Below are 16,121 nucleotides of genomic sequence, written 5' to 3'. Positions count from 1 at the left end.
AGATACTATACAATCATATCTGCCTTTCTCTGAGGCAGAAAATTATTTAATATGCCCATGAGTTGTGATACAGCGTTGTTATGAAAAGATAAGAAAATGGCCCAGAGAATTCTGTTTTACAAGAGGAGACCAAAAGTATCTCAGCATTAAGGCTTTTGAGGAATATTCCTGTGGAATATTTAAAGTTATTAATTGTACTAATAAACAGAGCATCTATAAACTCTGCATGGCTGAAAAAACTGTGATTGTGTTCACAGCAGCATAATTCCAATTCACAACACACGCAGTGAGGAAGAATAAAGGAAGTTTCCCACTGTCATTAATGAATTATCTATATAAAGAAAAAGAAGAAAAATTGGCTTCTATTTGTTTTATTTTTTTCAATGTATATAGTGCACCTATCACCAAGTATTTTTAGGTACTCAAACAACAGAAATTTAAAAACACATAAAATAATGACTCCAAATGGACAAACTTAACAAATAATAATGAAGAAACTCTTTGTGGTTCAGGTGTGTCAAACATTTTAAAAGCATAAATACAATTAAAACTAACAGCACTAAAACCATTTAGTAAGTGTTAAGCTAAAGTTATACAATATTGCCCAGAGTATCAGCACACTTATTCAATTCAGCCTTATTAGCAACATGGTACCAGTTGCTGAATGGCTCCCAATTATTACTATATACCAACACCACATGTCAAAGATATATATTTTTTTTAAGTAATATGCAAAAGGCTTTTTTTCCGCCCAGCAGTTCTTTAGATAAAGTGTACAATAAACAGAAAAAAGAAAAAGCACTTGTTATTCAACTTTCTAAAGGTTAATTACTCTGTTATCTATACTGTAAGAAATTCTTCAGTATTGTTGGCAACTGGAGTTGTGGGACAAGATGCAGTCTAGCTCTTCCTATGTAATTTCGGATACGCAGTCGGCAGAGCTGACAAAGAGAAGATGGTGTGGCTGCAAAAACAAAAAAGAAAGGAGTCTAATTATACAACTATAAAAGCCAGTACTTCGTTGTGCAACAGTCTTGCACAAGAATGGGATTTCTAAAAAAAAATTTCACATTTTGCAAATTTGTCCTTTTCCTTCATTGCCTTTTTGCCCTCAAAGATAAAGACTGGTGCTGCTGAAACCTTATTAATAATCAGGGAAATACTCAAAAAAACAAGGTCAGGTCAGCAAAGAATTTGTGTTTTTAAATAAAAACCTGCTCCCAGAAATATCTGATGTCAACAATTTTAAAAACTGTAGAGTTTTGTCTTTTTTTTTTTTTTGTCTTTTTTTTTTATTAATAGAACTGGTGAAATACATGCCACGGCACTACAAGCTGCACTACCAATGCATCACTGCAACAAGAAGAAGCAGGCAAAATACCCTGTGATTCTGGACCATGTTTAGTGGTCTTACGAGCTCATGATAATGCCTTTGTTCCTCTACATCGCCCCACTCCCTCAAAACGAACACATTGCTGTGTTTCTCTGGGCAATAAAACCACACGCATTTCATGCCAATGAATTTTTTTTTGACATCTTTGCTGTGGCTTTTAAAATCCTACTAGCCTTGGTAATTTTGTGATAAGCAGGTGTTTTTAGAGGTTTTTTTTAACAGCATTCAGACCACAGAGATGTTTTCTGGACGAAAACATTGATCAATGCTACTTGTCGGTTCACCTCTAAAGAGATGTCCACGGTTACTGAAATAAGTTTCTCTGCTTATTTCCCACCTTTGTCTTATGGCTTATTTTTATGCTGTACATAGGCCAGTCTGAACAAATCCAGTTCCCTTTGGGATATTCCCTCTCTCTCTCTAAGGCAACATACCTTTAAGAGTTTTAAGGGACTCTTAAGTGTCGACTCCTATTTCTCAGGTACTTACAATTCAGTAAAGAAAATTTAGAAAATGAAACTTCTTATACTTTTTTGCCTACAATCAAAATAAAGTGCTTTATATGCACTTAAAATATACTTTTAAAAATATTGTGACACCTGGCCAAAAATATATTTTTAATCTGAAATTGAAGTATTCTCTCTCTTTTTAAGAGGTCTGTAACAGCCAATAAAAATGCAGCTTTAATGTCTAATTCTGTAAACACCCAATAAACATAAGATGATAGTTTTTCAGCTTGTATAAATTCTGATGCTGCTTGGTCAACAGGCTCTGGCCTGAGATAAATATCACTGGGTATTTTTATAGTTTGAAAGGAATTTACCTGAATGTTAATATATTCATTTCATAAAGCACAATGTTAGCTTCTATAACATGGGTTGCTTGGGCTGTTGGTTTTTTTTTTTTTTTGAGGCGTGTTTTTTTTTTTTTTAAAAAAGAACAAGTTATAGTTGCAAAAACACACATGTAAAACTTACCTTCATGGAGGAGCAGCACTCTCTCCACTAAACTGCTTGGAGCAGCTAAATCAACAGGCCTCTCAAAATCTGTATTTTTGGCATTTATGTCTGCACCAAATTCAAGGAGTAAGTTTATGATCTCTGTACTGGAATGCTGGGCAGCAGCATGAAGCGGAGTTTCCAAATGCTTTCCTTTCTGCACATTGGCACCTGGTGGGTAGATGTACATGAACAGACGCATGCAGAGATTAATTAAAAAAGTAACTGAGTAAAGATGATGTTACAACAGAAACAAAAAACCCCCACTGTCCTAGATTGCCACAGTGAATTTATCTACTTTATTAATTTTATTGCATAGCACTATAGCTAATAATATCAGTGGGGTTTTTTTTGATCCCATACACTTATCCTAGGTTTTGTTACCTAAGCACAACTAGATTTTAAAGGAAAATACTTTATAAAAAGAAGAAAAAGAAAAATCAAATTAGGTCATGTGATCATCATTGTTGCCCTAATTATAAAAAAGTACATTTTGTGCATATTTTAGAAAATTTGCACTACATAAAAATACACTTTCCTTATTTAAGTCTTTAAAAAGAATCACTAAACTGCAGTTTAGTATTTATATTTTTGTAAGCACACCAACTCAAGAAAGAATCTAACTTGGATGCTATAGTTTTTCATGTGTTGAAGCTGGCAAAGGGTTTGAAATAGATTCCCATCCCCTTCAACCTTTATCAAGGATTTTTCTATAAAGGACTTAATTTTAATTAAGGTGGGGTATACAGACAAGAAAGCTAACGGGGGGGGGGGGGGGGGGGGGGGTGGGGGGGGGGGAAATCAAACCATTAGTTCTCCTAATCCACAGAATTCTAATTATTACACTTCTGTATTAATAAGGAATTGCTAACTGATTTTAAATTAAAATGGACTAAATTAATTTGCAATAAGCATTCATACTCAAGAATAAATTCTCCATACAAGAGTTAAACAAAACTAGCTAGTATGGAAGAATTTCCCTTATATGCAAGCTGTTAGTCCCCCTAAAACTGGGTTTGCCCCAACAGTTTTCTAGACTATTCTAGCAGAAGAAAAACACAGACTTCTCAAGAGAGACTTACTGATCTTGTGAGACCAGAAATTGGCTTCTGTACCAACTTTTCTCCCTGAATCAACAATTTTTGCCTTTTAATTCCCATTTGAGTAAAATAATTTAATAATATCACAGGCCTAGCAATTATGTTTGAAGCCTGAATAACTCACTGTTCTCAGTATTAACAATTTGAGAATACTTCCACAGTATCAATCTCTTGCCTATTTCATTGTCTATTTGCTTTTCAACTTCTAATACACAGAATCACAGAATGTTAGGGATTGGAAGGGACCTCGAAAAATCATCTAGTCCAATCCCCCTGCTGGAGCAGGATTACCTGGATCATATCACACAGGAACGCGTCCAGGCGGGTTTTGAATGTCTCCAGAGAAGGAGACTCCACAACCTCTCTGGGCAGCCTGTTCCAGTGTTCGGTCACCCTCACTGTAAAGAAGTTTTTCCTCATATTTATGTGGAACCTCCTGTGTTCCAGCTTGCACCTGTTGCCCCTTGTCCTCTCAATGGATGTCACAGAGAAGAGCCTGGCTCCATCCTCATGACACTTGCCCTTTACATATTTATAAACATTAATGAGGTCACCCCTCAGTCTCCTCTTCTCCAAGCTAAAGAGACCCAGCTCCCCCAGCCTCTCCTCATAAGGGAGATGTTCCACCCCCTTAATCATCTTTGTGGCTCTGTGCTGGACTCTCTCTAGCAGTTCCCTGTCCTTCTTGAACTGAGGGGCCCAGAACTGGACACAATACTCCAGATGCGGCCTCACCAGGGCAGAGTAGAGGGGGAGGAGAACCTCTCTTGACCTGCTATCCACACCCCTTCTAATACACCCCAGGATGCCATTGGCCTTCTTGGCCACAAGGGCACACTGCTGGCTCATGGTCATCCTGCTGTCCACTAGGACCCCCAGGTCCCTTTCCCCATACGCTGCTCTCCAACAGGTCTGTCCCCAACTTATACTGGTACATGGGGTTGTTCTTGCCCAGATGCAGGACTCTACACTTGCCCTTGTTATATTTCATTAAATTTCTCCCCGCCCAACTCTCCAGCCTGTCTAGGTCTCTCTGAATGGCAGCACAGCCTTCTGGTGTGTCAGCCACTCCTCCCAGTTTGGTGTCATCAGCGAACTTGCTGACAGTGCACTCTATTCCCTCATCCAAGTCATTAAAGAATATATTGAATAGAACTGGTCCCAGTACCGACCCTTGAGGGACTCTGCTAGATACAGCCCTCCAACTGGACTCTGTCCCATTGACCACCACTCTCTGCCTTCTTTCCTTCAGCCAGTTCACAATCCACTTCACTATCCGATCATCCAGACCACACTTCCTCAGTTTAGCTGCGGGGATGCTGTGGGCGACTGTCAAACGCTTTACTGAAATCGAGATAGACCACATCCACTGCTTTACCATCATCTGTCCACCAGGTTATGTCCTCATAAAAGGCTATCCGGTTGGTTAAGCATGACTTCCCCTTAGTGAAGCCATGCTGAGTGCCCCTAATGATCCCCCTATCCTTGATGTGTCTAGAGACAGCACCAAGGACAAGTTGTTCCATTACCTTTCCAGGGATGGAGGTGAGGCTGACCACTCTATAGTTACCCAGGTCCTCCTTCTTGCCCTTTTTGAAGACTGGAGTGACATTTGCTTTCCTCCAGTCCTCAGGCACCTCTCCCGTTGCCCACGACTTAGCAAAGATGATGGAGAGTGGCCTAGCAATGACTTCCGCCAGCTCCCTCAGCACCCGTGGGTGCATCCCATCAGGGCCCATGGATTTATGGATGTCCATACATTCTCATAAATTGATAAAATATCAAAAAAATCAGACTGACAGAAGTAGTTACTTATATTCACAGTTTGCATACCCTTTTCTACTTCAGGGCACCAATGAATGTAGAATGTGCCCTTCTCTTACAGTTTTTAATGCATGGTAGTATTTGAACCCCAAAATATGCTAATTATACTTGTGTGATTCTTAAACATAAAAATCATTACATAGGATAGTTAATCATACAAGGAGACTTGTATGAGACTTAATGAGAAACAATTTAACTGCTTGCTTAAGTTCTAAATAACCTGCAATTAACTAGAAAAACAATTCCAGTGCAATGATGGCAAGTCTGTAATTATTCATATACACATTTTCATTCATTGTGCTGCAGAACACCAAAGCCCTGTATGTCATTACCTGAAACACAGCAAATGAGCCTTTAGCTATGCCGATTGTATCCCTGGACTTGTGCTGAAACACAGTGAGCCTCCAACATCTCTCTCCCATAGATTAAATAAATAATGTGAAATTTCGGATCAAATGCCTTTTACCTTACCTCTTCTCTCTGCAACTCGGCCTCCATGCCTTGTAAAAAGATCAATCAGAACATGCTGAAGAATGAAAAAGGGTGGGACTACATTGCTAAAACAGTTCTGTGGAAAGCTCAATGATTACTATACCAAACTCCTTTCTCAAAGCTGATTTTTCACCTTTGTATTTCCTACAGAAAATGAACATCTACAGAACTGTAGTAGGGACTAAAAACTGGGAACATCCATTCTTATTGCTCTTGCTTCCTTTTTCACTCATATTCTTGCTATGCCACAAAAAATGAGACATGGTATGTTATTATAATAAAAACATGCATCACAAAATAAACTTGGAAGTAGAGCCCTGCAAGCAAGGGTTCTAGTTTCATGGATTGAGCACAGCTCACTTCAAAGGTGAGTACATGTCGTCATTTAGCCCACACCCGGGGCTAAACAATAACAGTTTTTCTCTCACCCAATGTCCCTTCCCCAACCGAGAAAGGAAATTGGGAAAAAGAGGGAGACTCGTGGGTTAAAGTTGAACAGATTTAATAAAATCAAGAAACCAATATCAGCAATAACACAAAACATACAAAATTATACTTAGGTACAGAGTTGCAGCAGGGTGTTCCAGGAATAGCAATTGCTGGGAACGAGAAAGAGAGAGGCGAGGAGAGCAAAAAAAAGCCCCACCCCTCCCCAGCAAGCCCTCCCTATTGTAGTGAACTTGATGTCAATGATATAGAATACACCTGTGGGCCAGCCTGGGTCAGCTGCCCTGGGTTTAGCTGCTAATGGCCCTGATCACCATGGCTGGCCACAAACTGAAACAAAAATCTAACAGAAAGTTGATTCTATAAATTTTATTCCATGAAACCAGGACAGTACAGTATGCTTATTTTACAAACTAGTAACATTTTTATTGAAATCATGACATACCTGCATAAAGAAGCTTTCGAATACAATGGATCTGCTGTGAAACACATGCTACATACAGAGGTGTTCCTAAATGAGGAAGATCTTGGTCGACATCTATACCCCAGGATATCAGTACCTCCAGACATTCGCTGTGACCTGTCAGTACAAAGCATGACAGTTTGCTCGACTTCAGTAAGCTGTCTCATAGACAAAACCGGACACATTTCTTAACACTCTTATTGAGTCAACTGCTCCACATTTGTTCAGCAGGTAATTTCTTACCTCTGCTGGCTGCTTCATGAGTTGGTGACGGAAGACAGGACTCCCACTGAGCTTTGGCACCATACTCTAACAGGAGCTCAGCACATGCTGCACTGCCTCTTGAACATGCATTAAATAAAGGTGTCACTCCATCAATTGTTGTAGCATTTACCTAGAATATATAAAATCTGTTTAAGAACATAATTGAAAGAAAGGTAAATTTTTAAACAGGATATAGTTAGAAATGGCATTAAAATACCAGAAAATTTACTGGTTAGAATAACATAGCTTAACTGATCAGTCCCCGTGCTACTGTCTTCCTCTCACCGCACCCCTCAGTTGAAATTAGTTTACTGTTATTCTTGTTAAACTGTGTTGAATAAACCAAAATACACCTGGAATACTAAAAAGCATACATTAACATCTGGGCAGTAAATAATATTCAAAAGTCATTGCACTTAGCTCCTTTCATTGATACAGAAAATCTACACTTTGTGTAGTAATGGGATAACAGGGACCTTCTCTCCACAGCTCTGTCAAGAACACAAACTCCATATTAAATTTGAGAATTATTTGCCATTTTCTTCCGTGGTTTTAATCTCCAGGTTGGAGTGATATTTCATAGGATGGAGACAAAGCTAGTAGTACAGTCTCACTGTTTTAATATCAACCTCACTGGTTAACTGAATATTCCCAGTGTGAGAGAATGAGGAGAGAAAACAGGCAAATTTGTGAGGGCTAATAACAATAAAGAAAGGAGCACAGTTATCAGGAGAGGGCTCCTTCCAGGACTCTGGCCTATCCTCTTCCATGCACCCCCCAAACCCACCAAAACAACTCAAAGTACTAAAAAATTTCAGATAGGAAAATGAGATTTGTTCTTATAGTTCTGTCTTTTAGAATCCTTCTGCTAGCTGAAGTGGAGAGGAATTGTTTTTGGAAACATCTATGTATCTTTTTCTTTTTCTGTAATAACATGGACATATTCTACATGGTTCTCAAAACTGAATTGTAAGGACAATAAATATTTCCATCACAAAGATCAGAGATTTGGAAAACTACACATTTGAACTCTGATGTCAGCAGAGACTGTAGTGAAGGTGGTCTGTAAAGTCCCATTTCTGTTTTCGGGTAACAGATAGACAGCCTGTGTCAGGAGTACAGAAAAGAGCCAGTGCTTTTTTGTGCTAAGACCAAACAATCTTAAGAGCACACAGGTACAGTGTGACAAAAGACATTTTGGAGATTGAAAGAACAGTCTCCTGCAAGCAAGAAGAAACCAGTAAAGGAGAGGGACACATTCCATATTTTAGAAGATAAATAATGTAATGAAATTCAGAGAAGAAATAAGGCTGGTGACATACTGCTAGCAGATCCTCTCCAATTCATTACTCTGTTTCAGTGTCTGCCCAGCTCCCATGTATTTTCCCTTTTACTCTGATATCTACTCTTACACATATAATTGTGTGGTTGGTTTGGTTTTTTTTTTTTTCTTTTAACTAACATCTCTCTAATGGTGTTTCTTTGACCTATCATTTTTGTTTGCTATCTTTCAGATGGCAGCTTATTGTAATTAAATGAGATCAACACAATCAATAGGGTGAGAGAAATACCAATTAAAAAAAAATAAAAATCAAGGAATATATCCTTCTCAGTTACACCAAGGTTAGCATTGGACTTCATATTAAAAAAAAAAAAAAAAAAAGCACCTTACATTTGCTCCTGCTTCAAGAAGGATTCTTGCACATCCTACATGATCTCCCAGGCAGGCTTCATGAAGTGGAGTTACTTGGTCAATTGTTAGTGTGTCTACATTGTAACCCTGAACAAGGCATGAATGAGATATAAAGATCATACAAAAGATGTTAAGAGTCTTTTCCTCGCACTACTGTTCAAATTAATAGTTTACAATACTCTAAATAGGCTTAAAACTCTACTTGCAATAAATAAATCTGCAGTGAGCATAAAAAGAATCTTTTATTAGTCAATGTATATAACAGAATGAAAGTAAGTTGTCAGCTCTTTTTTTTTTTTTTTTTAAATCAGAAATAGGAATAGGATATAGAGGGTATAAAGAAGATGGAAACAGACTGTGGAGATGCACAGTGATAGGACAAAAGCCAAGAGACACAAGTTGGAACACGGTGAATTCCAATTAGTTAAATGGAAAGAAAATTTCACTGTGGGGACAGTGAAACCCTGCAACAGGGGTCCAGAGAGGCTGCTGCATCTCCACTTTTGGTGATCTCTAAACTCAACAAGGCCCCAAGTCTAAACTGTCCTGTCATTCTATGATTCTCTGACTTAAGGTTTGAAATATCTAAAGCCATGAGTTTTAGCAAGGAAAATGCTTCTTGGATTGATAAAATCATCATGCCCATGAAATTTTCTGCAGTAGATGTTGTTTGATTCTTAAGAACTATAATTGCATCTATTGGCTTTCATCAAATGTATTCTATAGTATAGTTTTTCAGTATTGTAGTACCTAATATGACAATATTGTAATATTAAAATGTAGCTGTTTACAGTCTCTCCCTTTAATATTAACAAAATATTTTTTTTTAAATCACAACTATGCAAAACCCAGAATCTTTCAGTGATTCTTCCCCTCAACAAGTACCTTCCTGACTATCTCTATTTACCTGAGGGCTTAAAGCAGTGGAACTACCTTGACTTATACCATGCAAGATGGGAACACTGACATACATTTAGACACAGCTTTGGTAAAAATTTTTGGGGGGAAGTTTTGAAACATACAGAGGAAATATCTTAAATATTAACTTATATCTTGTCATATAAAAAATTCCTAAATGTGTATTGCTCTGAAAAATTCCAGTGAAGAAGCAAAGCAAAGCATACAAGATTTGCATTAATATTCTATGCTGAGAAATTAAGTAACATTAAAAATGAAAGCAATTTTAAGAACACAGCCTTTACCTGTGACAATAAAGTCTTTAGAGAAAGAAGACGTCCTTGACTGGCTGCCTCATGCAGAGGTGAGCGATCTGCCCAAGAACCTATATAATAACAACATTTATTGAGTAAACAATATGAATTAGAAGGATTTTGGAATGCATACAGCAAAGCAGAAAATAAAATACACAGAATGAAGTCAACTGTCCTATGAAATGAATTTTTCCTCTTTAGAGACTGTATTTCAAATGATCAGTTTCTAGACAATAAAAACTGCTCTATTATTAACTTTAAACATCTCTAATAAATGATACAGAGAAAAAAATATTGTGATTTCAGTAATCTGTTTTAATAAATTCATCAGTTGCCTTATTTCCCACTTCTATTTTTGCATTGTTCATTTTAAAAAAAAAACAATATAGCTTATTTTTGCAGCAGGCATATAGAAATTTATAGACTTCGACAATTGATATTTGTACTTAAACCAGACATAAACCTGCCTGAAAAAGTCCTGAAAAAGCTGATGTATATGAAAATCAATATGGAAATCCTTATGTATGATGAGATTAATCTGCAGCTACTACACAAGTGCAAGAAGAGAAATACCATGAGAATCACACTAAAAGAATTGCTATAGTAGAAAGAAGGTATTAAGTCTATGTTATCATTCTAATAGGCTATTAGGGCTAAAAATAGTTATATATGCTTAATGTAAAGGTTTGGCATTTATTTTCATTTATTTATCACCCCCAAAAAAGAGAGGGAGGGAAAAAAAAAAAGAAAGCAAACGACCACCCCGCCTTCACATGCATACCCTCCCTTAACTCCCAACCCAGGTCCCAGAGTCATCTTGTGGCTCCTGATGAAGAACCTGCCCTTTCCTCTAGAAGACTGGCCACTGACAGGTCCCTTCTAGCCAGACAGGGTTGCAGGCATAGCTGATACCAATTTATTGTATGAATATTGCAAATCAAGTTTTGAGAGACTGTGCAAGGAAGAACAATCTTCAAAATATATTATGAATTACCAACTAACTCAAATTAATCATATCCATTAAGTTCTCCTGCTGGCAGCTGCAAAGAATTCCTCAAAAATAATTAGAAGTTGTATTTAGAGGCTGCTTTTGAAAGTTTGTTCCCCTGTCTCTACAGATGAGAACTTATTTCTCTTGACACTTTACCGTACTCTTAAATTAACAGACAGGAGAAAAAAGACACTTAACTATTATATAAAAACCATCTAATAAAATTGTTAGTGTCACAAAGTTTTTATGCCCATTAAATACACTCACACTTTGGACATTTTTGTAGCTGTGTATAACTAAACAGAACAAAGATGCAGGTAGGATCTGAAAGCAACATTTTTTCCACCTTCCTTTTCTTCACCTCATTCCCTCTTGGATTGCTCAGAACGTCTGTTAATGTCATTACTCCAGTGACATTTGAGAATCAAATGATGCCAGATCCCATTGTGAGCTCTGTTTTGCACCTAGACCCACCTAATATCCCTGTCTTCACGTAGAGACATCCAGCAGCTAGCTGTTTCTGTTAAATCCATTAAATACAAAATGCTTGTATCAACTCTACTAGAAATGCAATCTATAAGCAAAATGCTGCAGAAATATTTTGTGCAAACCAAGCTTAGAAAAACACTTTCACATTCCAAGTGATTTATCAATAAACATAGTAATTCATCATTAAATACCACAGGGACAAGAATACGTTCAAAATAAAAATGTATCATAAACAAACATCAAAGGTGTCTTAAAATAAATTCTTTGTGTAGATTGCTACCTTCTGCTAATCTACAAACTTGATATCTCTCACTTTGAAAGCATTAACAAGAACATAAACAAGGACATTTTTTCATTTATTGTTGTCTGTAACAGCAGTATTAGCAAACATAGTCTATTCCAAAACTGTTAACGCATTAATTCCCTACTGATGTGGTCTCTGACAGACGCTGAATACAAAGTATCTCTAACTATATTTAGAAGCCACATTAGTTCCAAGTTCTCTGGTGTATAGTTTACTAGCAAGGGCAGCCTACATTGCTTTGTAAACACTAACAAGAAAGAATAAATACATTCACTGTATTAACAGGCGCAGTTAAAAAAAAAATTACGAAGTATCATACAATACCTAAATCTCCATCTCCCCACGGCACTTCCAGCCAATTGCAATTATAAATCCTACTCATTTCTTTCAATCTGGGAAATAAAAACAAAATTTAAAAAAAAAAAAAGCCTGCTCTTGCTCTTTGGGCCTGTTCTTTAATACACTGTAGCTATGGTTGGAAGGAGATCAGCAGCTCGCTGTAATACAAACTTTCACCCTTCAGTAAACACAGCTTTGAAGATATGAGCACATACAAGTTGCCAGTTTCTTTTCTTATGCTAAAGGACTGAGGCTCTTTTTGTTCATTTTTCACATTTCTTTTTTTAACTTAACAACTTTTCGAAGTGCCAGTATCTGTGCATTTGACTTCCTACAGAGATTTCAGCACAAGAGAAACTCACAGTGAAATCAAGAGAACCTTGAGCTGAATAGGAACTGCAGGACAAACTCCTCCTTTTTTATCTTCATGCAATGAGACATACAGTTTTGTGCCCTCAAAAATCAGTATTAGTACATAGATTTGTAACGGAAGCCCTGCCAAATGTTCATATGTTATTTTACTACTTACTCATAATATACTTGGAAGAGAAATAAGCAAAGATATTCTGAACACGTTTCAAACGTTACTTGGTCCATAGGCTGAACTGTGTTTTTCTTCTAGCAGTTCACTTTTGCCTCAATTATCTTCTAAACAATTCTTTGGTTCTTAAATCGGGGTTTTGATAACTATTCTCAGCAGTGAAAATCCCCAAAAATGGGGTTTTGCAATTCTGACTGTAATTCATTTCTAAGTCATTAATGTTATTTTCTTCACATTTTCCTACAGACTCCCCTCCTTTACATCTACCCACGCCTACCTGTAAGTCATTCCTGCAGTTATGATCACAGGAGTAAAGTACTGAGTAAAAATATTTTCATAGAAGTCATTCACTCCAGTCATCCCTTCCTTTTGTTTTTATTTCTAAAGATTTATGTAGTGTTCAAAAAAAAAAAACCAAACAAAAAAAAACAAAACAGGATAAAAGGTACATTAAAAAGTTGGATTTTCAAAACAAGGACTGGAAATTAATGAAAGTCTTCTCACTGACTTCACTGGGAGAAGTTTTATGCCAGAGCTCAGCACTTCAGAAAAATACTGCCCTAAGGGTAAACAGATGGTGTCCCAGTCCTCAGAAGAAGCCATATCATCAGAGAAGAACTGAAAATAGAAGCCTGCCACAGTTCATTATTGGGAGATGAGAAACTATTTGAAAAGCATTGTAGCTAATATTTATTTCTGCAAAACTAACAAATGCTATGTATTAAGCTCATCACTGTTACCTTTTATTCCTTAAGATGTATTCTTAATGCCTAATGCTCCCCGGGAGGATCCTCTTCCTCCTCCACATGGAGCAGGAGGAGACATAGGGGATGGGGGGGAATGGAGGCAGGTCCCTGCTCGGGGTGGCAGGCGAATCCCATCCAGACCTTCCTCCCCTCCCAGAGTCCCCCTGAAGAATAGGTATGAGGCGCTGGAGCCTGAGCGTCTTCCTGAGCGTCAGGAAGACATGAATCTAGGTGAAAGACCCTCTACGGGACTACGTGAACAGAAGCAACCGAGTAAGAGGGTTGCAACCAGCTCCAAAAAGGAGAAAAGAAAAGTAATTGTTATAGGCGACTCCCTGCTAAGGGGAACGGAGGGCCCCATATGCAGGCCAGAGCCGACTCACAGGGAAGTCTGCTGCCTCCCTGGGGCTCGGGTAAGGGATGTTGCCAGGAGGATTCCTGAACTGGTGAGGCCCTCTGACTACTACCCACTATTAGTATTCCAGGTGGGTAGGGATGAGATTGAAGAGAAAAGTCCCAGGGCTATCAAAAGGGACTTCAGGGCCCTGGGGCGTTTGGTAAAGGGGGTAGGTGCGCAGGTTATATTCTCTTCAATTCCTTCGGTGTTAGGTGAAAATAGGGAAAAGACTATGAAAGTACAACAGATTAATATGTGGCTAACAGACTGGTGCTGTAGGTGGGATTTTGGGCTTGTTGACCACGGGGTGGCTTTCATGGCACCGGGCCTGCTTATGCCAGAAGGGGAACAGCTGAGTCAGAAGGGGAAAAGGGTTATGGCCCAGAAGTTGGCAGGGCTGATCAAGAGGTCTTTAAACTAGGTTCGATGGGGGAGGGGGATAAGACCAGGGCAACCACAAATGAACCTAGGGGTGACAGGCCTGCGTTGGGGGCAAGGCTGCTACCCCAGCTGAAATGTGTTTACACCAATGCACGCAGTATGGGCAACAAACAGCAAGAACTAGAAGCCACTGTACAGCAGGAAGGTTATGATGTGGTTGCCATCACAGAAACGTGGTGGGATGACTCTCATGACTGGAGTGCAACTATGGATGACTATAGGCTCTTTAAGAGGGACAGGCGAAGCAGGAGAGGCGGTGGGGTAGCGCTGTATGTTAGGGAGTGCTTGGACTGTGTTGAAATTGAGGAAGATGATGAGGATGACAAGGTTGAATGTCTGTGGGTGAAGATCAGGGGGAAGGTCGACAGGGCGGACATTACGGTGGGAGTCTGTTATAGACCACTCAACCAGGATGAGCAGGCGGACAAGGCGTTTTAGAAGCGGCTGTCAGAAGCTGCCCGGTCGCCATTCCTTGTACTCGTGGGCGACTTCAACTTGCCGGATGTCTGCTGGAAATACAACATGGTAGAGAGGAAGCAATCTAGGAGATTCCTCGAATGTGTGGAGGACAACTTCCTCATGCAAGTGGTAAATGAGCCCACTAGAGGAGGGGCCCTGCTTGACCTGTGATTTGTGAACAGAGAAGGACTAGTAGGAGATGTGAGGGTCAGTGGCCGTCTTGGGAGTAGCGACCACGAAATGTTAGAGTTTTTGATAGTGGGGGAAGTAAGGAGGGGCAAGAGTAGAACTTCTGCCTTAGATTTCTGGCTGGCAGACTTTAGCCTGTTTAAGAGGCTGGTGGACCGAGTCCCTTGGGAATCGGTCCTGGAGGGCAAAGGAGTCCAGGAAGGCTGGACATGCTTCAAAAGGGAATTGCTAAATATTCAGGAGCAGGCTGTCCCAGTCTGTAGGAAGACAAGCCGTCGGGGAAAAAGACCAGCCTGGTTAAACAGAGAACTTAGGCTAGAACTTAAGGAAAAAAAGAGAGCCTACTTGCTCTGGAAGAAGGGTCGGGTAACTTGGGAGGTCTATAGGGATGTGGCCAGGTCATGTAGGGAGAAGATTAGAAGGGCCAAAGCTCAATTAGAGCTTGATTTGGCTGCTACAGTTAAAGATAACAAAAAAAGCTTTTATAAATACATCAACAGCAAAAGGAGGGTCAAGGAGAGCCTCCACCACTTGCTGAATGAGGAGGGTAGTGTAGTGTCAGGGGATGAGGAAAAGGCAGAGGTGCTCAATGCCTTCTTTGCCTCGGTCTTTAATGTCAAGACCGGTTGTCCTCAGGAGACTCAGCCCCCAGAGCCTGAAGTTAGGGACGGGGGGCTGTGTGAACCTCCCATGATCCAGGAGGAGACGGTTAGTGACCTGCTGTGCCAGTTGGACACCCACAAAGCTATGGGTCTGGATGGGATTCACCCCAGAGTAATGAAGGAACTGGCAAACGAACTTGCCAAACCACTCTCAATTATCTACCGGCAGTCCTGGTTAACTGGAGAAGTTCCAGCTGAATGGAAATTAGCAAATGTAACGCCCATCCACAAGAAGGGTCGGAAAGACGATCCAGGGAACTATAGGCCTGTCAGCCTGACCTCGGTGCCAGGCAAGGTGATGGAACAGATCATCCTGAGTGCCATTACACGGCACATGCAGGACAATCGGGGCATCGGGGCCAGCCAACATGGATTCATGAAAGGCAGGTCCTGCTTGACCAACCTGGTCTCCTTCTATGACCAAGTGACCTGCTTAGTAGATGAGGGCAGGGCTGTGGATGTAGTCTATCTAGACTTCAGTAAGGCATTCGACACTGTCTCCCACAGCATCCTCCTAGACAAAATGGCTGCCCAGGGCTTGGATGGGTGGACTCTTAAATGGGTTAAAAACTGTCTGGATGGCCGAGCCCAGAGAGTGGTGGTGAATGGGGCAAAGTCCAACTGGTAGCCAGTCACTAGCGGTGTTCCCCAGGGCTCAGTTCTGGGGCCGGTGCTGTT

At 39.7% G+C, this 16,121-nt stretch overlaps 1 protein-coding gene across 4 annotated transcripts in view; it reads right to left on the bottom strand.

Annotated features, from left to right (window-relative positions):
• Positions 1-355: 355 nt before the first annotated feature.
• Positions 356-16,121, bottom strand: part of ASB5 (ankyrin repeat and SOCS box containing 5) — a 34,168-nt gene continuing 18,402 nt past the window's right edge. For 3 of the 4 annotated variants that reach the window (XM_068403748.1, XM_068403749.1, XM_068403750.1), the window contains exons 2-7: positions 9,877-9,956; positions 8,654-8,761; positions 6,961-7,111; positions 6,700-6,834; positions 2,371-2,562; positions 356-964 (exon numbers count right to left, since the gene is read on the bottom strand). In XM_068403748.1, coding sequence (XP_068259849.1) covers positions 837-964; positions 2,371-2,562; positions 6,700-6,834; positions 6,961-7,111; positions 8,654-8,761; positions 9,877-9,956 — 794 coding nt within the window. In that variant the 3' untranslated portion in view covers positions 356-836. Of the gene's footprint in view, positions 965-2,370; positions 2,563-6,699; positions 6,835-6,960; positions 7,112-8,653; positions 8,762-9,876; positions 9,957-11,993; positions 12,067-16,121 lie in introns of those variants that run through there. The other variant, XM_068403751.1, reaches the window with a different exon arrangement.

This window comes from Nyctibius grandis, chromosome 6, assembly GCF_013368605.1.
Source record: "Nyctibius grandis isolate bNycGra1 chromosome 6, bNycGra1.pri, whole genome shotgun sequence".
NCBI classification, from domain to species: Eukaryota; Metazoa; Chordata; class Aves; order Nyctibiiformes; family Nyctibiidae; genus Nyctibius; species Nyctibius grandis.
The sequence above is the reverse complement of the archived record's forward strand: the minus strand, read 5'-3'. Positions and strand labels throughout refer to the sequence as shown.